The sequence below is a fragment of the Chlamydotis macqueenii genome, chromosome 15 (assembly GCF_036417535.1).
Source record: "Chlamydotis macqueenii isolate bChlMac1 chromosome 15, bChlMac1.mat, whole genome shotgun sequence".
In the NCBI taxonomy this organism is placed as follows: Eukaryota; Metazoa; Chordata; class Aves; order Otidiformes; family Otididae; genus Chlamydotis; species Chlamydotis macqueenii.
In genome coordinates, this window is record NC_141570.1 from 367,467 (window position 1) to 389,839 (window position 22,373).

The window sequence follows — 22,373 nt, forward strand, 5'->3', positions numbered from 1 at the left end:
CGTCGCCGAGGGTGGAACCGGGCGGGGCCGCCGCGCTCCCGAGGGGCGGGCACTGCCGGGCCCGGCCCCGCCTGCGGCCGAGCCGATCGATGGCAGGCGGTCACGGCGACCGCCGAGCTGTCGAGCGCGGGGAGCCTGAGCGGGCAGAGGCCCCGCGGGAGGTAGGCCTCGGCGGGGGCCCGGGGGGGCGCAGGCGGGGGGCGGCGGGGCGGTTTCGCGGGCGGTTGCCCGTGGCTCCCTCGGCTGGCGGCAGCCCCGACGCCGAGCGGGCCGTGAAGCGGCGGCGGCAGGGGCAGGCCGGAGCAGCGGCGGCAGCCCGGGGGGCGCGGGCGGCAGGACCGGCAGGGCCCGCGGGACGGCGGCGCCCTTCTCCGCGCGGCTGGGGCGGGGTGGGGGGGCTTCCTTGTGGGCTCCAGCGGTGTTCGGGCTGCGGCGGCTGGGGAGGTTCTCGAGAGGCTTTCGTTTGGTTCGGGTGCTCTTCAGCACGTTTAGCGCGGGGTTTTCCGCCCGGAACACCTTCCACGAAGTAGACAAATCGTGAGGGCAGCAAGCAGAAGCATCTAACACAAAAGTGGGCAAGGCGGTCCGCTGCCTGTGACACATGCAACTGCTGTTTTCGGTCTGGGGTGTGATAGCACAGTGCCTACTTTGTTTTATTCTGTAGCTAAAATTAGTTGGGCTTTATCTTTTGCATCGTTGTAGAACCTGGAATTGGTCACCATCCGTATTCTGAGAACAACCCGAGGGATGTGCTTTTTTTTTTGCCATGATTCAGTGTTAGAGAGTTTAATTGAAATCGTAACTGTGCTTGGTCTGTGTATTTTTAATGTTCGTGAACATGGGCGTTAATTCCGGCTTACACCTCTTGCAGCACCTGAAGCCCGGTGGAGCACCACCATGGCAGCTCCGATGACGGATGCTCATCGACGGTTCCTGCAGGTCCTGATGTCTCATGGGATAATGGAGGGATCAGAGGCTAGGAAACTACACAGGCGCTGCTGTGAAATCCATAAAGGTATGTCTCTTGGAAAAAAAGTAGGGACGTGGAAGAACTATTTTTTTTCCTGGTGCAGCTTACAAAAAATTAGCAGACACCATCTAAAAAAAAAGTTTAAAAATTTTAATGATTTTAATGATGTGAGGGTTGTCTCTCCTAAAATATAAACTAACACAGCAACGAGGAAACTCAGTTTTGACCAGGTCAGATTCGTACAGAGCACTTCTTAGTTTAGCAAAGATTTTTTTCTATGAGTTATACGTTTTTAAAAAAAAATAATTTTTGACACTGATAGTGCTGAAGTTTCCAGAATGTTTTCCTTCATCATTATTTGGAAAGATTTCCTCTGGAGTATAATACAAAGTGTATGTCTGCTGTTACCCATCTTCAGTAAATCTGTCACACCTGACCGCTTCACGGCTGGTTAGTTGTGATGTATGCTGTACCAAGCTGAATTTTGTGGCACATGTAAGAAAAATCTGGTTCTATACTATCAAATCTATTTGAAGTTCGTGTTCAAACTTAAATAGTACAGAAATGTGTGATAAGCTCGATAAGGATTTTTTTCAGAGATCATCTTACAGATCAGATCTGTATTTCATCATCACCAATTTTGAAAATGTGGTGGGCACAAACCGAAATAAAGCTCTAATGAGTAATGTGTTTAGTGCTAATTAATCAGTAGGTATTACATGTGTCAGTTGTTGGTTTCCAGAAAATAGTGAAAGAATAAAATTCCTCTTTTTATGTCTTTTCCTTATTTATGAAGAAAATTGAACAGGACAAGGAATGTGTACAAACAAAAAGTGCCATTTAAAAGGAAACACTCAAATGCCACTCAGATTAGTGATTTTAAACGATTGCTATAGAAAGGCAGATAACTCCAGCGAATGTTGTTTAAATTACGCATCTGGAGATCTAATATGCACTGAATATATGTCTCAAGTTATTTTCTAGTTCTCTGGTATTTACAGCTTTAAAAATAAAAGCCTTGTTAACACTTATTGCAGGGGTTACTCAGTTCAGGATATCTGTGTGAGCCTGTTGAGCGCTAAACCAATAACGGCAGGGGAACCGAACCGTTTGGTTGCCGGTGGCTAAGCAGGGTGATCACTTCAGCATCTCCATTGCTAACTGTTCTTTCTCTCTGTAAGAGAGGAGACTGTAGTCACTGATGCGCCCAGCCTGCTGTGAGCTCTGTCTCGCTTTGCTGCCACAAGCGGAGTCCTTTCTGGGCGATGGCACTACTTACATATTTTCCTCAGTTAACAGGAGCCGAACAGACTCCGTAGGTTTTCAGACTCCCCTGAGCCAAGAGCTTATTTTGGCACCCGCTCAGATTTCTGACTGAAAAAATGGAAGTGTGGAAAAGTAACACTGCTTTTTACAGGTTTACTCCCGTATTGGTGAGAACCAAGCCAGTGTGATTTGAGAAAGAATTTATCATAAATGCTAGAGATGGCCTAAGCCAATAGCATGGCAATAATGAGTTTATTGTGTGTCAAGAACAAAAAACCTTAAGAAAAACATCTTTGTGGATAGAGTGTGCTTTCAGTATGCAGTATTGGTGAGCTGTACTGCAGTAAGGGCTGACAGAGTTATTCTTCATGAGGAGGGTTTATTTAGTAGAAGGATTTGGAAAAAAAATGGCTCCATTGCAACTGCTGCCTACCAAGTACTTGATATTTTTTCTGCATAGTGACAGTTGATGTGCAATGGAAAAGTTTGTGAAATTACACAGATACAGTGTGGGAGTTTTAACTATCACAGTTTTATTAAATGCTCTACCTAGGAAAGCTTTTTGTGACGTTGGGAGGCAACAGGATGTTGAACCTGACTCATCGAGTGGAAGACTTTCCCCTCTCTCCCCATTTGTTTTATGAACAAAAGAACGAGTGATTTGACGAACCCATCCTTATTAGCGGCAAACTAACACTATCACAGGTTATGAGATCATTTATTTTTTATGAAGCTAAGGGACAAAATCAGGTTGCCTTTCAAACCAATGGCTGTGTTTACTGAAGGACAATATTAGGTAATAATAATAAAATTAATTATAAAATGTAACTGTCTATTAAGTTACAGTGAAGTTCACTAGAAGAATGGCAAATGCAGTCTATATATGAAAGGATGTTTAGAAAAATGGAAGAATGGGAGAAAACTGCTTTTTTTCCTGCCTATTTAGACGTACAGAAGGAGTGTACTGATTAACCATTCATTAACGTGGATTGTATCAGACTGGCTTTTCTCCAACTATGTTTTGTATTTCATTTAACTGGCTTGGTAGCTGAACTCAGAAGAAAATAACTGTTAGTGTCAAGTTTAATCTACAGTCACAGCAGTTTCTTACGCAGAATGCATTTTGTGCTTGGCCATTGAAAGAGCCACTAAATAAATTATATGCGAGAAACAGGGATTCATAGAGTAGACAAGCATTTTTACTTGACATGTTTCGTGTGGCGTTTAGTATTCTAGGAAAAGCCCAGCAGCTGCTCCCATGTGTGACCCAGTGTGCTGATTATGCTTGTATCTTGTCTGCAAAGTTCAGCAAGAGCTTAGGGGAATTTTTCTGATCTGTGGTGGAATTTGCCGATAACCATCTGTTTGAAGTGTTTGCATTGCAAAACAACAGAAAAATCCACTGTACTGTTGTTTTGATATTTTGCTTTATAGTGCATCAAATATGTCAAAACTAGAAAAAGAAAACATGGCTCTTGGCTCCTCAAACTAGGCATTTTTGTGCAGACAATGAAGAATATCACAAAGCACCAACAGAATAGGGTCCGGGGAAGATCAGTGGGAGTACAGACAGTGTTAAAATACAGTTTATCTTGAAAATCAACTGTAAATATTAAAACCAGTCATCAGCGGTTTATATTGTATCTGTTCAGTGTTATCAGAGTAGATGAAAAACATGACATTTTCATAATGCAACTTCGCAAACTAGAATTGTACTTGATCTTCTGCGTAATCTTCTGGTTACGGAGAACACGGAAGCTGAAGTACATAGATGTGATAATAATATATATATACAGTAATGATAATAATACTAATAGGAAAAAAATAAGAACAATAACTTAAAAAACCAAACCAACCAACCAACCAAAACCAACAAACGATGCACAATTTCTCACCACCCGACAACCTGTCCCAAGCAGCAATCACGGAACGAAAAAACTCTGTAACGATCCTGGAAAGATTCCAAAGAGCGAGACAGAAAAAAGGAGAGAGCTCACTGGCTCAGCCCCCCACCTAAGTACTGAGTGTGAGTTTATGGCATGGAATACTCTTTGGCCACTTTGGGTCAGCTGTTCTGGCTGTACCCCTCCCAGCTTCCCGCACCTGCACATCAGCCAGACCTGGAAGGACAGAGGGTGACCTTGGTCTCTTTAGCAACAACTCTCATCCTCAGTGTGTTTATCAACATTCTTCACATGGGAAATCCAAAACACACCAGCTATGGAGAGGAGAATTAACTCCATCCTAGCCGAAAGCAGGGCCAATAGAAAAATTGTGCATGCTTGCTGAAGGAAGATCACATTGCTTTGTCTAATTTCTCATCAAATTTGTTGACAGTAAATAACTTGTTTTCAGTAGTAATGGATTTGAATGAACAGTTTGTATCCAGTCAGTTGCTATGTCTGCCTGTACAAGAACTGTTTCATAGAGCTAAGTTAGAAGTTTTTGCAAATAGTAAAGGGCATTTATAATTTCTCCTCCTGCATCTGAAATTGTACATCAACCAACTTTTTAGATGTTAAAATTGTTACGTGCAGCTTTTGATGTGGTCTGCCCCCCGTTCATTTTTGATGGAGAGTTTGTACCCCTTTCTTTGACAGATCTACTGCAGCATCTCACATTAAAATGTTACAGCCGTGGTACAAAATAACATTCTTCTTTTTTCTTTCATCTTACCCTCTTCTAGATCTGTCGTTAATGCTCCCTGGCTTTGAATGCAGAGTGTTTCCTGCTGACAGGTGCCAGGCAAGTGGCACGACAATTTGACAAAATTCTACTTACTTTAATAGTATACTTTATTATTATTATTATTATTATTATTATTATTATTATTATTATTATTATTATTGCTATTTGTTGGTTTTGTTCACTTAAGGAGTCTTATATATCAGAACAATGAGCTTTCAGGGCAGGGGTATGTTTTTGCACTGATGTTTTTGCACTGTACTACGCTGTAAAGGGTAGTGTGGTTTTGAGAGTAGGATCTCCGTCTGATGCTGTTACACAACTGACTGGCACTCATCCGTGAGAGCAGTATCGATAACTGGCAGTATTGTTGAGACATCAGTCATTTTGCTAAAGTTATGAGCTGTTACTTAACTCTGTTTTTTAAACCCCAGCCTGCTGAAGTCAACAGTTTTGCCACTGACATAATTTTATTTTGGATGAAAACTCTTGAGGGCATGCGCTCTTGTTGTGCAAGCAAAAGCCAGAGCACATGCTTTTACGGAATGATTCCAAAATCCACCTTAATTATGTCTGTGATAGAACTTCTGCTGCTATTTACTTTGTTTGTAGAATGTGACACAGGATATTTAAGTTTGCTGGTATGTAACTTGGTTGTTTACATGCCGTTAAGGGACACAAAGAAACAAGGAGTCCCTTGTGTGTAAATGAAATAAAGCAAGTGTATTTTTGTATTGTGCACAATAATTTTTGCTGGTCATGTTTTATTTTCCATTCAGCTGAGTTCAGGTCACTGTAATTAACAAATTAATGTGGTGTTCCATACAGCAAGGCAGAATGTCTGGACTCTCTCTCTAAACTGACTTTCAAGGAGCTGAGCTTCTCTGAAGGCTAGTAGTCAGAAGCTCAAGAAAATTGTATGTCTGCTGAATATAACAGACCTGTTTGAATTCTGCCTTACTAACTTTTAGCTCTTTTACCTAGGAAAAAGATGTTTCAACAGATAAAACAAGAAGATCTGCTTGATGTGTAGTTTGGTTTTTTTTGTGTATGTACTTTTTGTTATTTTTTTCAGTCTACTACGCACATGATAAACTGGATGATTTCATCAGTACGATTAACAGCCATCTGCAGCCTTTGTTTATGCAGATCCGGAAAGGAATGTCGGAAGGTGATGGGAGAGCGCATTATGCTCTGGTAAGTATGCGCTGTGCTGCCATTGCACGATTTGCGCTGGGCTGTTGTGCTGGCAGCTGCCTTAGAAGCTCCTTGTAGAACAGGGCGGCGGGTGGATAAACTGCCAGCAGCCTGGGTGCGTAGAAGTGAAATGTGGCAGCAAGGACTACAGCAGCATCTGGTTTATTTAGCATAAAGATTGCTTAAGTGCTGAAGTGAGATTTCTTTTTCACAGGAGACTTTCTTTCTCGAGAGGAATTTTTAAGCTAGAGAACATGGAGAGCCCTCCAACACTAGTTTGCTTTTTCCTTGACTCAAAGATCAGCCTAGCTTAAAAGTGTTGCTACAGCATGGCCCATAAAAGTTTCCCTAGATGCTCTGAAATGCATGTGGCAGAGAGGGAAGGTTATATACCAATTTCAAAAGATCATACAGGAGGTATTCTAACATTAGCTGCAGCTTTTAACCTTTCCGAATCATTTTGCCTATTAAGTTGAGCTAATAATAAATAGCTGTAGCGTGTGCAATAAGAATATGAAACTTTTTCTGAATGAAACAAAAACATATATATAACATAGTTACTGCTACTGTCCAGCGCTGTGTCCTGGTGTAATATATTAGTTCTGCTATATATATAATAAATATATATGTAAGTTCTATGGGGGGAGTTGGGATTGTTTAAGAACTCGGACTGGGCAAAGGCAGCTGTGGAGAATGTGGCTGAAAGATCAGGGGTTGAAAAGGAAGGACTTGCCTACTGTTGAGTGCCATGTTTAAGGAGGAGACTCTTTCATGCCTCTTAAAGAAATTCCATTTCTGTAATTGTAAGAAGATGTATTCTTTACCCTAGAGGATCTTTTATAATTTATGGTGCAGAAATACAAAGGCATTTTGATTTCAGTGTAAGGTGGTTTTTTTTTTTGGTAGGTGAATTTGGCAGAAACTGAAATAACTAAAATGGCATCTGACTATACAGAAAATGAATTAGAATTGTTCAGAAAAACAGTAAGTATGCCAGTTATTAGTTATTAAATCACATTATTTCTGAATGTACCATCTTAAAATAGATGGAATTGGAAATGAGACGTGGTTCAGAAACTAGTTGCCATCTTACCCAAGTTTATCCCAAATCGAACGGGGCGGGGGGGGCGGGCAAGCATGGGAGTGGCTGCAAGTAATGATTCCCTGTTGAAAGTCAGTTGTTGGTAAACTGAAATCCTTGATAGGGGAGGGCTCCTTGGAGTTAGTGACTTGACAAATCTGCTTCTAGTTAAACACCTTTCTTCAGAATTCCAGTTGTGATTGCTGAATTTTTCACTGGATTCAGTAGTCTAATAATGCACAGTAGATTTTAACGCTAATAACATACGAGTTGGATTTGCTGATTTGAATGGAAACATTTGTCTGTCGCTACTGCTTAGCAATTAATTCTGTGTTCAGTAAACTAGTCAGAATGCTGCTTTTTAAACAAGAATGCACCTGAGATTTTCTTACAGTTCCAAATAGAACTATTGGGCTGAGATTCCAGGACAACTGATGTCTAACTTCTTATCAACAACCACTAGTGACGGTTTCAGCTCTTGGCCTTTGTTTTACAGTTCTGGTTCAAGCCATCTACTGTAGTGTGTTTCATATGTATGGATGCTGAAAAAGCTGTGCATTACTGTAAGCTGTGCCTACCTAACTGCATGGGGTTTTTTAATAGTTGAAAATGTTTCTTTCTGTAGATGGACCTAATCATTTTATCAGAAAATGGCTTTGCCTCTTCTACAGATATTTTAAACTTGGCTGACCAACTTAAGACAAAAAAAATGAAGAAAAAGGAAGCAGAACAAGTGCTTAAAGTTTTTGTGGAGGATAAGTGGCTGTCTGAGGTAACTGTTGTTATCAAGTGTTCGTGTTTCAATAGGTCCAGCTATTAGTTTCTTAGGGATGTGCTGACTGAAACTGGAGCTGTTCTTTAATGAATGATGGCAAAAAATGGTTTTGTGGGGCCTGTCCTTACTGCTGCTCCAGTGATTTTTGCAGAAAAGGTCGTTCACTTAGAAGGAAAAAGTCCTTGGGTAGGTCTATACAGGACAACAGGGTTTCAGCTTCTCATATCTGAGCTAGGTGGGCATGCATATAGAGCCCTGCTGTACAACATAGAGACTGCCTTTGTGCACAACAGCACGGCGTACTTGAACTTGGAGCAGGAGCTGGGGAAAGCTTTTCAGGGTGATCAGGGCTTAGTTACATGTAGATTACATCCTGAAAAGCAGCAAGGCCAAACATCAAAACTCCTGTACCTGGAATGCACGGGCCACTCTGCACGTTTTTAAATCTTTACTTCATGAGGGAGAAACTGAGGTTAGCTTACCATGTGGACACAGCAGCTGCTTGCCAAGACAAGTGAAACCTCAGTCTCTTTTCTCCTGGATTCATTGCACTGTAGATCTCCAACCTGCTGCCACACATTTACTTATGTTAGAGTGATTTAGCAGAGATTTTCAAAGATACCTCAAGCAGTAAATGCCTAGATTTTGCTGAAAGCCAGAATTTTCACTGATGTGCAAATGGAGGGTCCCAAAACGGCATGTCTTTGTTAAGGAGAGCATGCTTGCTTACCTCTACCTTCCAAGGACTAGATCTCTCTTAAAGGTGTGAGATCTTTATTCCGATCCTCTAAATAAATTAATTCTGCTACTTTAAAAGTATTTTAGCTTTGCATTGTATCAGTGTCAGCATGTTTGTTTCATGACGGCAGAAAAAAGTGGATGTCCAATGCTTCCTAGCAGGTGGTTAGAAAAGTCCAAAAAGGTAAAAGGAATTAAAAGAAAGTCCTCGTCTCGCCACTTGTTTCCTTAGAAAAATGGAGAATATACTCTGCACACGCGCTGCATAATTGAGATGGAACAATACATTCTCAGCAACTACCAAGATGTGGCAAGGAAGTGTAACATCTGTCACAGCCTTGCCATCCAGGTAACATTTGCTTTATTACCTCAGTAGGCATCTGCTGATGTACTTACGTGGTCACAGCTGAAGTTCGTGATACTTTCCTTTGAGCACTCTGCAGGCACTGAAAAATTCTGGTCTTGTAATCTGGTAATGGTGCCCATACATATAAAGAAAATCCTCCTTTTTTTTCAGTGTAGGTATGTTATCTTCTGTCTTTGTACAAAAACTTGTCTTGGAGCAGTATCTCCAAGTATAAACTTGGGGAAAGCGAACTCGCCCAATGAGGAACATTACTGCGCTGTCTTGCTTTCCAAAGCCAGCAGGCTAGAGACGAACCCGTATCCTTAAGTAGGCGTAACAGTTAACTGTTAGTTCATCTTTGGACCTTAGAAGCAGCAGTCTTCATGTGACGCACCATCTGTGGTCTTGGGATTTTGCTTCAGAAGCTGCTTGTCTTGGACTTCAGAATGAACACGTGTATTTATATAGAGCATGCTAAAGCACTGTATTTTGATAGCTGGTTAAGTTACCAGTTTAGTCTTGCATAAGTGGTTACAATCTGAACTCCTATTCCAAACTACTGCATTTTCTTGCTCCTTCACTCTGCATTTTCTCATCTTCCCAATTAACATGCTTCCAGGTTACTTTTTCCATCCAGTTGGTTTCCTTTATTGTACCCAAATAGCTCACTGTTGTTTGTCTTTCAAGCTAAACTTTGGCCATATAGGGAAATAGTGTTTCCAGAAAAATACCTCCTTTTATCATTTACCAGCTTTGAGTATCTACTGACTGTATTGTGTGAACCATTCTTTGGAAAAAAGCATTGCATATCTGCTGCCCTTTGTAACAACTTATGTTAAAGTCAAGGACAGGTGAGAAAGTTTTGGTTGTTTTTTTTTTTTTTTAATGCTTCCGATTTCAGAGCCAAGTATGTGAATCCTGTGGAACTGGAATGCATTTACCTTGTGTCAGAAAGTACTTTAGAGCTCAGACTGAACCACGCTGTCCACAGTGTAATGATTTCTGGTCTTGTGACATTCCAGGTACCGAGCAACCTATTTTAAAAAAAAAAAGAGTGTAATAATACTAGAGAATGGACTGTGAAATTCAGTGGCGCTGCTGTATTATTTGTAAGTGTAGCTGAGTATCGATTATTTCTGAGTTCAGTTGTATGTTTCAGACCGTACACCATACATGGGCAACAGCGAGCCCTGGAAGTGCGAGGATGATGCCTTACGGTCACTAGCACATCCTGTGCACATTGTTTGTAACAACACTGAAGTGTGGTGGTGGGGGCGGGGAGCAGGGGACAGACACCACACATGACGCTAAAGCTTCTGGAAATACTGAGCTTCTAGGAAGCACACAGTCTCTTCAGAATTCCTCTATTTAGCCTGGGAAATTGGACATGCGGAACAGGAACACAGGAATACATAAGGCATTTTTAAAATCTGGAGGTTATATAATATCATCCTTTTTTGTGTCATTCATTAACTTTCCTTTCATTTTCTTTGCAGGTATGAGTCGGATAGACTCCCAGTCCCCATCAAAAACAGGGCGAACAGAGAAGAGCTTCAATCTCGGCACTAGACGATAGTAGCAATTTTTTTTTTCCCCGCCTCTTGCAGAATAGCCAATGTATTATATTAGTTACTGACAGTGCGTTCTTCAGTGTACTTGTTTTTTCCCCAAAGTTTTAAGAATCTTACAATAAAGCTATCACCGACCTTCCTGTTCTCCTTCTTCACAGTTATGCCTGCACAGCTTTCCTGGAGGCTGTTTTCTTTATGGAGTTCTGCATATTCTTGGGTTGGGACTCTCAGTGGATGTTTGGGAATGAATGATGCCCATGTTTTTAGTCAGTCCTGCAAGCTGCTCTCTGCAGGTGAACTATGAAAAGAAGCATTTCTCAGCAACAGTGTTTCCTATTTGTACAGTTTCAGTGGCAAGACTGAAAATTAAACCTGTTACTAGCACCACAGGGCTTCAAGTAGGTGAAAAATAAATGCAGCACTTGTGGTCTCCTCACTAAGGCGGCTGGCTGCACACCTGATCTAGGGCTAGAGTTTGAACACTCTCAGTTGGCACTGTTGCTTGGGTTTTGTCCCTTTAGACGTGGAAGAGTTCATCTGACATAGGGCCAGGTCACAAGCAGCTGTAGTCGGTAATTACTGAGAGGGAATATTCCCAGGCAGAATGATTGGGAAGGAGTAGGACAAGACTTTTGGGGGAATACCAGCTTGTATCTGCAAAGCACTGAAAAAAAATATCATCTTAAGTTTCTTTTAGTTTTTAGTATTAGCACTTCACTCTCCAGTTTTATGTAAGGATGCTTCTTCCTGTAAGAGTGACTTGGAAAAAAAAGCCAAGGAGTGGATATTGGCTCCAGAACGGAGAGGCAGCCTGTCTTTTCCTTGGTAGAATCGGGTGACAGTCTGCAGATGGCACAGTGTCAGCAGTTCAGCTGATGGTTAATCAAAGTATGATTAAGCTTCAGTTTATTTAACTGCATTTAAACTATGGACTAACTACAATTAATTACATTCCTAGGCCTTAACACTCATAACTTTTTCCATAGAGGAAGCTCATATCTTGGTTAATGTTAGCTTTTTTTTTTTTTTTTTTTTTACCATATTGAACTTTTGGGTAGCGCCATCCCTAACTGTTTATGTAACTCCAATTTCTACTGTTATTAAATCCAAGCAGGAGATAACACTAACCTAATGTTCCAAACACAGTTTGGAGCAGAGTCCTGGCAGTGCCCATATATAGAGCTGTTTCAGATGTACGCGCACATACAGGATGATGACCTAACAGATGCTCTTTATGAGGAATTCATATTTGAAACATCCACAAAAATAAAGTGACTGTGGCATCTTCTTTGCATTTACCCATCCAGATTCTTTCACCATGCTGAAGTAAGAGTTTGTTGTTTTTTGTTTTGTTTTGCTTTTTTAATCCACCTCTAACCTCTGGATAGAGAAGAGCATTCTCATGGTTAAAAAGAATTACCTTGTGAGAAGATACCAGATGCTACTTTTCCTGATTTTTAATGGCTGTTACAATGCTAACAGACTTTATGCGTGCTTCAGAGCTATGACCACCAGAAACTGACAGAGAAGCTGATATCAAGTGATCGTACATAGTGCCAATATTTAACTGGAATAAACAGAACCTCTCCAGGCATCAGAATACAGGACTGAAAGGCAGCCTTCCCAAAACTGGGAAACTTGACTAAGTCAGGATCTTCCACATCAACCTATAAAAAACCAAAACAATCATCAGCAGAATGTCTTTACTCAAATAAGACTTGATAAAGTAGCATTACTGGTAAATTTCAGGCGACTATTTACCTGACTGGTGTTGTGAAGAATCTGGCTTTCATGCGGGTACAGGTTTTCTGAATCTTGTGGTGAATATAGACGGATATACTTTCTTCCAAATACCTGTATATATTACAGTAAATGTTTTCCATCTGTCATTAACCTGCACATTACTGGGAATTGTGGGCCATAGCTGGCACTGAACAATAAAATGTACCCAATTACAAGAAACACCATTATCTTTATTAGTACTAAACAGACACTGCTATAATAAAAAAATTAAAACAAATCAGACTAGTGGAATTCAATTACCTGTTCCCTTGGAGCAGATAAGAATTTGAAATCCCAGGAAATGCCTTTAACCAAATTACTTCAAAGCTTAAGGCACCCAATTTATACAATGTTATGTGGTCTCTACATAGCTTAGAAAGTAATTAGAAGAAGAACTGAGAATAAGGAGGTTGCGTCTTCAGCGTAGTCCACATCAGCAGGCAGAGTAACTGCTAAGCTTCCATACGCTGCTTTAGCTCTTATTTTCTCTGTCATTAAATTAGGGATCTCACTGAGGGCCTAACTGAAAGACTGAAATTCATAAGGTAAGTGGACTGACTGACCTGAACACTACACTGAACTGCAAGTCGCCAGTGCCGAAAAAAAGTGGCAGAATAAACAAGAGGCAAGACTGATCCTGCACGGATACCAGTGGAATGCCCACAGAAGGCACAGGGTGAATACTCAAGCTGTTTGTGCCCGGATTCAAGATTTCTTCAAGGGCCAGGCATGATCATATTTGCTTGCAACTATCACATCAAAAGTAAGCAAGTATTCTCGACTAACCACAGTACCCTGGACTGGCATTACGTACCAAACTGTTCCTAACCAAGCTGCTTTTCCTCTATCCTCCACATAACGTAACAGGATTTCATGAAATCTTGTGTAGTGCTCACCACAAAGGGTTTCAGTATTTCACCGTGTTATTCTGCACTAAAAGTTGTCATCAAGAACCCTACCATAGCAACTCACTTAGCAGCAATGAGGTCACACTGCAAATATTTCTTCATCTGACTCTAAATATATGCACGAGGAGATACTTTATGGGGTAACCTGATGTGGATTAAAATATGCACTTAGGTCTACCCCAGAATCTTGCTGTTTCAGAAAAGGCAGTTCCTTGGTATACTATGACAGGATCCAGGTTCTTCCCAAATTTGTCACAGATTCCTTGTGTGACCTTGGAAAAGCTGCTTTTTGTGATTTCCATTACTCATCTGTAAAATGAGGGTAAGTACTGGTCTACTTCAACGAGCAGCACTCGTGGCCTACAAGATTACATCGAGCGTTAAGTTGCAGTAGTGACAAAATGCAACGAAAGAGCAAAAGAATATTCTTTGTCCTTCAATTGTTCATCACATTGTCTGCTACCCTTGTCTCTAACACTTACACACCATAGGCATTTTTTCTAACTATAGCATTAATGGCACGTGTAGAGAATAGCAGAGTACAGACCTGGGCTAAAAAATTTTGCTGAGGATCCTGATGAAGAGGTGAGACGGTGCCTTCTGGACCAAACCAAGCATTAATGGTGATGTCATCTTCTTCCCCTTCCCCGAGACAGCAGTAGTCAGGAATACCGATATCCTCTTTCAATTCTGGAATCTACTCCCATAAGAAAAAAAAAACATTAAAAGGGGTATGTGTTGACCTGCCAAAGGTATGTAATTCATAGAACAGAGGAACAAGGCTTGGCACAATGAAAACAAACGACCTGCTTGTCCAGCAAAGGCAGGAGAGCAGTAGCTGAACTGCTGGGAATCTGCAGGAAATGTCCTCACACTTTCTGTCCTAGCAAGCAGATTCTGTTGGAAGGAGAGGTGGGAGAAAGAAAGGGCTTTCTCATTCTTCCCTTTGCTTTAGCAGAAACCAGAGAACCCACAAGAGTAAGTAGGTTTGCTGTTCATGGAAAAGAAGCAGCTGATCTTTTACACACTAAGCTTGTGTCTCCATGAGATTCCTTTTCACATCTCCCACCAACCTAATCTCTGGTTAGCTGGAATGGCATTTCAGAATACAGTGAACGTACCACCACTGAAGACTCTTTCCTGTCCAAGTCTCCTCCGTGACTTTCATATTCTTTGGGGAAATGCTGCTTTCCACATGACATCTGTGTAAGTATGTGCTACATTGCAATGAAACTTCACTAAGATTGAATGTCTTTGCCCCTGAAAGGGTTTTGTTTCCATACCTTTCAGTCAAATGGAACAAACCCCTCCCTCTCTTCCTTCAAACTGGGGGAAGAGAAGCTTATGAAATACTGTGAATTCTCCGTATACCCTTCCATCTAGCAAAGTTTACATCCTCAGAGACATCTTACAAAGGGAATATCTGACTGCAGAAAGATAACAAGTCACTCGGTTTTACCTGATCAAAAAGCTGGTGCTGGGCAAGGTATCCTACACTGTTCTGAAATTACAGCAGAGAAAGAAAAAAAAAAACAAAAAAAAACATAGCGTAAGGGTAAGACTTCTCAGCTGGTGTACTTATAGTTAACATCCATTTCCAATGTCCTATTTCAGACTACCAGAATTGTTTCAACAGTAGATTAGTATAACTGGTCTTCTGAAATAGTAACTTACAGCTAAGAGTGTAAATTTATCCTCATAATCAACAAATTATCTAGCTCGAGTTCCTGGAAGAAGCCTAGCTATAGTCCTACAGACTCTCGACTGTTCTGTTGTGAACCCTGTGACAACACTCTGCATCTTTACAGGCAGACCCTGCTGGTGCACAGGGTTCACCTTCACCCCCGTAAGTACCGCGATATTCTACTCCAGGTGGCCCCACAGACCACTCTGCAATGGCACATGGTCCGTGCTGCCGGAAGACTAGGAAACCGAAATGAGGGCTCCAGATCCTCAGCTGCGTCTTTTAATTCAGAGTTGTGCGTATAGCATACCCCTTCCCTTGACATCACCTCTACACGTTTGTTCTAAGCAGAAATTCTGTACCAGTAACACACTGCGACGGTTGGAGATGAAACGAGAGTAACAGACCTCATTCACAATATACTGGTTGATGAAGTCGCTGACAGTCATGAGCTCCTGAGACCATTCCTCATCTGTGTATCGGGCACCCAGCTCCACAGGGACTGTGCGGCACCCTGCGACTTGACAAAAATAGTCCACACTGAAATAAAGAAAGTTCCATTACCCTTTTATACTGCTCTTCTTACTAATTTTTGAATGTAAGACAATCAACTCTACTACCACTAATTTATTGTCTCTAAAACCAACCAACCAGAGACAAAAGGTAGCAGAAAAGGATGCAAGCAGCAAGGAAATAAGTAGTGAAGTCTGTGTACACATTATGCCACAATTGTCTGCCTTGTTTCGTTTCAAAACTGTGTTTACCTCGGTTAACTATTGTTTCCTTACGAGCTAAGGAGATTTAAGCTGTTGGTTTCTCTTGCCCAGCGATGGCTAATCTTTTTGCTGTCTATTGCCACGTTTCCCAAATAAATACTGCATCTTTTTATCATTAATGCTAGATCAACTCTGTCAGTGCCAAATTCTGTATACACCTGCCAGTAACATCCATCCTGGCTAAAGTAAGAGGAATCACTTTGACGGGCCGTATACATCTCTTCATTGACAATGGTATTAACTAAATTGAAAAGTTAATCTTTTTAAGTGTCTGAAGTTAAGTAGTGGAATACCTTCCCTCAAACAAGAACTATGAAACAAAAAGCGTGTTCAGTTAATACAAATTTTACCCCTGGCTGTGGATCTGAAGCTATCGCTCCAACTGAGCGCAACTGTTTTTTCTGCTTTTCTAAGGAATCATGAGCTTTATCTCACAAACATTTGATTCTCAGTATTGGAAATGTTGGCTCTACTGGTTACATTACACAAACAGCACAATATTATTACTCACTCCTGAATGGCAGTAACACTCAAACACAACACTGAACAAACATCAGTGCTTGTACTTGTGAACAAAAAAGCTGATCACGCTTTCTCACGCATCTCTGAAATTCACTTTCCATCGCACTAGTCATCTGGACGTTCTGGGACATAAAAATCACTGATCTGCGTCTGACACAGACCTCCTTACGATGTGAGCAGCTCACCGGAACAGTCAGCAGCGCAGGCTGGTCGCTGGTTTCCAGCTGAGCCATACACAGCGCCAGCGCTTGCCCAGAGCCCCGGGCAGCAGGGCTGCCGGCTGCCCTCCAGCGCCATGTGGCCAGGCCCGGAGCACCTACCGTGCAACGCTCTGGACGGTTCCATGCGCTTCCCTCATCCAGGGAGCAACTTCTACAGAGCAAGAGCAACATCGCAGCAGGATGGTGCTGCCACGAAAAGTCGCTCCCGATGGCGCCCATCTTCTGCAAAGGGCTCTACTGCGCCACCGAGTATCGAGACACCTGACAGAGAAAACAGCCCTCGCCCTCACCAGGACAGGGAAGAAACTCACTTCTCACCTCCACTTCTTCATGCACGGCCAGTGGTCAACAATCCCCTCCAAGACTACAGGCTTCTGCGGAATGAGGTAGTTGTCTCTGAAATGCTCCAGCGAAGGGCGGTGAAGGCGTGGAAGCTCATCCTCCGGCCGCACCACGGGGACCGCGGGCGCGTCGAGCCGGGCCCTCTGGAACAGAGACGTCCTGCTCCGCCAGCGGCCAGCCAAGGCCTCCGCGCCCCGCCACGCCGCGCCGCGCACCCCGGGGCGGGGCTGGGGGCACCTCGGCGGCGGGAAGGGCGGGGCGGGGCTGGGGGCGCGGGAGCGAGGGGAGGGGGGCGCGGGGCCCAGGCCGGCTCCGCGCGCGGGCGGGCGGTACCTTGGCGCTGCCCGCGGCTGCCGCGCGCAGCTTCCCGCGCGGCAGGTGGGCCTGCAGGAGGCGGACGAGGCGCGCGAGCACGTTGTCCAGCACGGCGGCGCCCATGAGCAGCCCCATGTCGCACAGGCGGACGGCGGGCGGCAGCGGGCGGGCGGCGGCGACCTCGCCCAGCGCCCCGAAGAGGCAGCCGTAGGCGTAGACCTGCCGCCAGGCCTTGCTGACCTCCCGCCACGGCCCCGCGTTCAGCTTCTCCCAGGAGTAGTCGCGCAGGACGTCGCCCAGGCGCCGCAGGGCCGCCGCCGCCGCCGCGCAGGGCCGGCCCGCCGCGCCGTAGAGCAGTCCGCGGGCCCGCCGCAGCAGCGGCGGGATGCAGTCCTCCACCTCGCCGCTCAGCGCCAAGGTCAGCTCCTCCTCGGCGCCGGGCAGCAGCGCCCGTACCTCCGCCCAGAGCGCGCCGCCCGCCGCGGGGCCGGCGGCCGCGCCCTCCGCGCCCCCCGGCGCCGCCATGGCAGGGGCCCTGCACCGGCTGCCGGGCCGCGGGGAGGGCGAGGCGGGGCGGCGCGGGGCCGCTCCCGGCCGCAGCTCCGCCCTGCGCCGGGCCGCCTGCGCGCCAGCGGAACCGGTGGCCTGGCGACTCCGCCCCAGCGGCTGTGGAAGAGGCGGCGGCTGGCCCGCGGCGGATGGGCCCTGGCGCCGGTGGCCGGCGGGGCTGCGGGTGCCCCTACCACTCCTCTTGCCCGCGCCTCCGCGGTTGCTGCCGGCGGCTGATGTGGTGGCAGCTGCCGGCTTTCTGTTGCGCTGCTCTTCGTGGTATTTCTCGGAGCACATTTTCATAGTTGAGAGTTTCTTGGCTGCCGTGAGCCGGTGCTGCAGGGTGCCGCTGAGGGAGGGAGCAGGCCCGCTCACGCCGGGCCGTCCTGTCTTGCGTTTGTGCCCTTGTGCTGCCTCAGGTCTTCGTGCAGCCGCGTGACGAACCAGAATGGAAGCTCTCCTAGATTAAAACACTCATTTTCTGCGGCTGGTTTTGGCCCGGGTCAGTCTCATCACCTGGTTCATCACGTAGCTGTGGGTGCTTTTACAGATGCAGAGAAGGAGGTGATCAGTGGAGCCATTCCTTTTGCTGGTCTTTTTTCTGGGTTAAGAGGTCTGTGCAACTGTAGCCCAGATCTCCACCAGCAGTGTAATATCACCAAAACTCAGCCTACATGGTGTAACCTGGGCTCCTGACCAGTGAGTCTACCGGGATTCAGTAACTGTGTGACTGATGCAGCTGTTTGCATTAGAGGGAAACGCATAAATCCAATGTAGTTTTCCCTCTGTAGTTTATGTATTAACCATACAGTGATGGTATGAGGAAGATAGTTGTTTTCACGTTGGAAATCTCTGTTCCAAAAGTGGGACAGCTATTAACAAGTAGATGACTCCTGGAAGACGAGGAGATACTCTAATCAATGTTCATCTAGTGTGTATTAGAAACCAAGGTCCTAGAAGGAGGAGGAGCCTAGAAGCATCAGGGATGAATGCAGCTCTGAGTCAATGCCCTTGTGGTGGTTCATGCCACCATCACTGAAACTTGTGCTGGTTCCATCAGAAGTAAACTTTTTAAAGATTGTGGAAGCCAAACTGCCTAACCTTGTAGAACAATTTCCCTTTTAAAACAAGGAGGAAAAGCTGGTAACAAGATTTTTTTCCCTGCTGCTTCCTGCAGTATAGTCTGCAAAGCATTTTTAGTTCTCTTTTATACTCTGTGTTTTTTTAAAATATGCTCCAGGGAGCTCACTTTCTCCTAGCGCTGACATTCAGAAAGAAATTACCTGTTTAAAAAACCCCAAAGAAACAGGCACACAATTAAGAGAGATAATAAAGTCTGATAAACCATCTGTATTTTTCTCTTTTGTTTACAGTCATAGATTCCAGGACCCACGGTTACTTGATGTTACCTTGTCTACTACTGGTGGAAAAGTGATTAGTTACATCTAAAAAAAACCTGCTCAGTGTCTTATCTTGCCTGTCTTCACTGGAAAGAGCAGGTGTTCGGCCTGTTCAGAGTTTAATTGTTTATTTGTAGTAATAGTCTCTTTTATAACACTCTTTCCTCATTTACTAATTTGAATTAATTAACAAAGTCCTGCAATTGTTTTTGGATTTTATTAAAATGGCATCAAGACACATGCACAGTGATTCACCACTTGAGTCCTAAGCAGGACATTTTTACTAGGTGGATCAATTTTTAAAATGACAGCATCTGCTTGCTTGTACACATTTATTTATGATTCTTCCCCAGGCGAGTATGGCAGGAGTCTGGTGAGTAATAACCAGCTGTTGGAATTAGCAGATAGGGAAAGCAGTTATTTGATCTGTGAAGGAGTGTGGGAGCCAAGGCCAGGAGTAATAAAAACTAAACAGATGCCCCAAATATATAAACACATGTAGGGACCTGTAAATTACTTGCACTGCTGATGGGCAAATAGCGTCAGATGGGTTGACTTTGTCTGGAGTTTTTATTAAAGATGAAACCCTCTCCACCACTGCGTCACACATAGCAATCCGGAGAGCATCCCGGGGCTGATTCCAGCACTTCTGTGGTGCTTGGCCAGTGTGAGCAATGGTGTGCAAGCACGGCTGCTCTCTCTGGTGGCTTCTGCCTGTCGCCTCTCCGGTATATTGGCAGAATGGGCAAAAAGGGATCTGAGTGCGAGGACACTCTGCTGTTGGACCACCTTGTCTCAAATCCCAGGTGCGCTGTGACTCAGGTCCTTTCTGGTGCTCTTATGAGGTGTGTTCTTAGACTGAGTAATTTCTTGGACAATCACTGCAGGAGCGCAACAGCAGCACCAAAGATTTTCCACCTCCTCAGGACTTCAGGCTGCCACTCAGCTGCTCAGGAGCTCCATGGCCCTTTTGGCAGCCTGGTGCTCTGGAATTACCAAGGGAGGTGGTCTGTTTTCTCGTTACCTGTGCTTTGCGAAAGAGCCATCGGAAGCTTTCTGTGGGACTTCTGCCCTTACCCTGACAGTTGGTGAGACCCGTCCTGAAGCGACTGTTGCAGCTGGATGGGGGAAGCCTGTCCTGGGAATTAGAGTTTCCTTCCACTGTGCCTTGCGGCAGTGATGGTTTCCTAAGCTGGAGTTTACATTGTGCTCATCAGAATTACTGCAGTTCCTCTTAAATACAAACAAGTTTATGACAACAAATGGAAAATTTATATTCTTGATATATCTCCTTCCCATTTTGTAAAGAAGAAGATAAACCAAGGTGGAACTGTGGAAGTTACATTGAAACTTTCATAACATTTTATAACATTTTGATGGCTGTCACAATATTTTATAAATCCTATATCTTCAGAAATATTAATGTTATATACATCTTATTAAGCTTACACTCTAGCTTGCTATTTGGCTGTTGTAAGTTGTGTCTCTGTGGTATGTAAAGGTGGGACCTGAAAACACATTGGCCTCTAAATGGTATTTGGCCAATTATTTGTACAAAGGAGAGAGGGCCTAGCTGTAGCTGTAGTAGGCTGTTAAAGAAAAGGACTCTGTAGTCATGTCAGATGAGCAGAGATCCAGAATTTCATTATGCCTTTGCAAGTGGAAAGCGTAAAAGTTCAAAAATAACCTGCAAGATGAAGCCTATCCAGTTCAGGACATGAGCAGTGAGGTGGACCTTGCCGATGTCTGCAGCCATGTTTTTAACAACCAGGTATTTTTATGTTGAATAATAATTGCAGCTGTGAATTGGAGTTAGAGGCTGTCGGGGTTCTGCTATAAATTAACTTCTCCGCTCCTCAGTCCATCATGGGATTCATTCCCTTTGTGTATTAGTACAGGCAGTTGCATTTAAGATCGGAGTTGCCCCCTTCCGTGGGAAGTGCCAAGTTGTGAGTGCTGCAGGAGTGAGATGGGGCAGCTGTATAACATCTTCCGATAATTCATATTTCATAACCGTCTTTTGGGGTTCCAGCTCTTGTCATCTCTGCTGTTGTTATTAGGCTTGTATACAGTTACATAAAACGAACTAGTTAGATGCCATTTTTTTACTTATTTGCTTCCTAAACTGACTCAAATTTTTGAAATTGTATCAGGATTTAATATATGCTTGTAGAGTAAAGCACACAAGATTTAAATGGAATAGTATAGCCAATCATGTGTAAGAATTCCAAGTAGAATATCATAACAGGTTATTGGGAGACTTACTGTCTTTTGTTCTAGTGGAAGTAAAATGAGTGACAGACATGAGCACTGTTTTCCTAGTAAAGCAGCTCTTTCTCTGACTATACAAAGATTTAAAACCTGCTAATCTCTATTCTTAACTATTTCAATTATATATGCGTTTAGCTGTATCTGTTGGTTGTGTATCAGCCATGTTGTATTTTATAATGTTAATTACCAGTACATTAGTCTTACATTGCCTATCATTAATTATTGTGTTGTCAGAGATTAATTTTTGTTTATCTTGGAAAATACAAGTGGTCTCTGCTAATGCCTTGCAAGAATGTACATAGTGCTAACAACACTTTTGTTTAGTTTACAGACATTTCAAAACTAGGACATGTGTACTGCAAAGTTAGTTACTCTGACTACTTAATGAGCAAGGAAGGAATGAGCATTTAAAAAGTATCATGGTTGGAGGTCATATATTAAAGTAAACATTATATATGCATTTTACGTTCATGCCCCAGGTTTAGATTCTCTGTTACAAAAGCTAACAGGTTTTCAGCTCGAAATTAAAATTCTAGTTGATTTTATTAGTTTGCCCATTTAAAACAAGAGCCTTAGAATAACCAAGTGTCTTAATGGAGTTAACAGGCTATGAGTATCGCTTGGCATCCTTGTTGTCTGGATCCGTATTTCCAGTGGTTGATCTAAGCTGGACTGGCATCTGCAGATTCTTCATTCTGCAAAGTGAGAGAAAGCCGTTTAGTTTGATGTTGGTGCCTGACGGTCTCCTTACAGGACTGACATCCAGCTGCTGTGCTGCTGAGGGCACCTGAAGCTCTGCCGCCTCAGGGTTACTGGCTCCATGCTGGTGGTGACTGCTGCTTATGACTGTGATGCTTTCATGAGATTATGGCAGTCAGTTCCCCTCCAGCCATCTGCATCAGGAAGATGCTCTCATGGTTGGCCTGGATGATGTAGGCCTTTACTGTCCATTGCGGCAGAGAAGGTGTGTATCA

General features: G+C 43.7%; 2 protein-coding genes and 1 long non-coding RNA gene across 4 annotated transcripts in view; 2 read left to right on the forward strand and 1 right to left on the reverse strand.

The window, feature by feature from the left end:
* Nucleotides 1-35: 35 nt before the first annotated feature.
* NSMCE1 (NSE1 component of SMC5/6 complex) lies at nt 36-10,764 on the forward strand. Of its 2 annotated transcripts, XM_086759560.1 has the most exons (8): nt 36-161; nt 872-1,015; nt 5,997-6,118; nt 7,025-7,102; nt 7,825-7,971; nt 8,945-9,061; nt 9,960-10,080; nt 10,555-10,764. In XM_086759560.1, exons 2-8 carry the CDS (start codon nt 898-900, stop codon nt 10,632-10,634), a joined length of 783 nt encoding a protein of 260 aa, XP_086615686.1. In that variant the 5' UTR covers nt 36-161; nt 872-897; the 3' UTR covers nt 10,635-10,764. The 2 variants fall into 2 exon arrangements, with proteins under 2 accessions (XP_086615686.1, XP_086615687.1); XM_086759561.1 differs by lacking the exon at nt 8,945-9,061.
* Nucleotides 10,765-12,063: 1,299 nt separating this feature from the next.
* Nucleotides 12,064-17,712, reverse strand: KDM8 (lysine demethylase 8 (putative)). Its single transcript, XM_086759557.1, has 7 exons — nt 17,198-17,712; nt 16,841-17,007; nt 15,411-15,543; nt 14,779-14,820; nt 13,867-14,016; nt 12,391-12,483; nt 12,064-12,296 (listed from the first exon to the last, which is right to left on the reverse strand). Exons 1-7 carry the CDS (start codon nt 17,702-17,704, stop codon nt 12,132-12,134), a joined length of 1,257 nt encoding a protein of 418 aa, XP_086615683.1. The 5' UTR covers nt 17,705-17,712; the 3' UTR covers nt 12,064-12,131.
* The window catches only part of LOC147598787 (uncharacterized), a 105,498-nt gene continuing 100,623 nt past the window's right edge, over nt 17,499-22,373 (forward strand). Inside the window, exon 1 of the long non-coding RNA XR_015260189.1 lies at nt 17,499-17,597. This is a non-coding gene — a long non-coding RNA (uncharacterized LOC147598787). The remainder of the gene's footprint in view (nt 17,598-22,373) is intronic.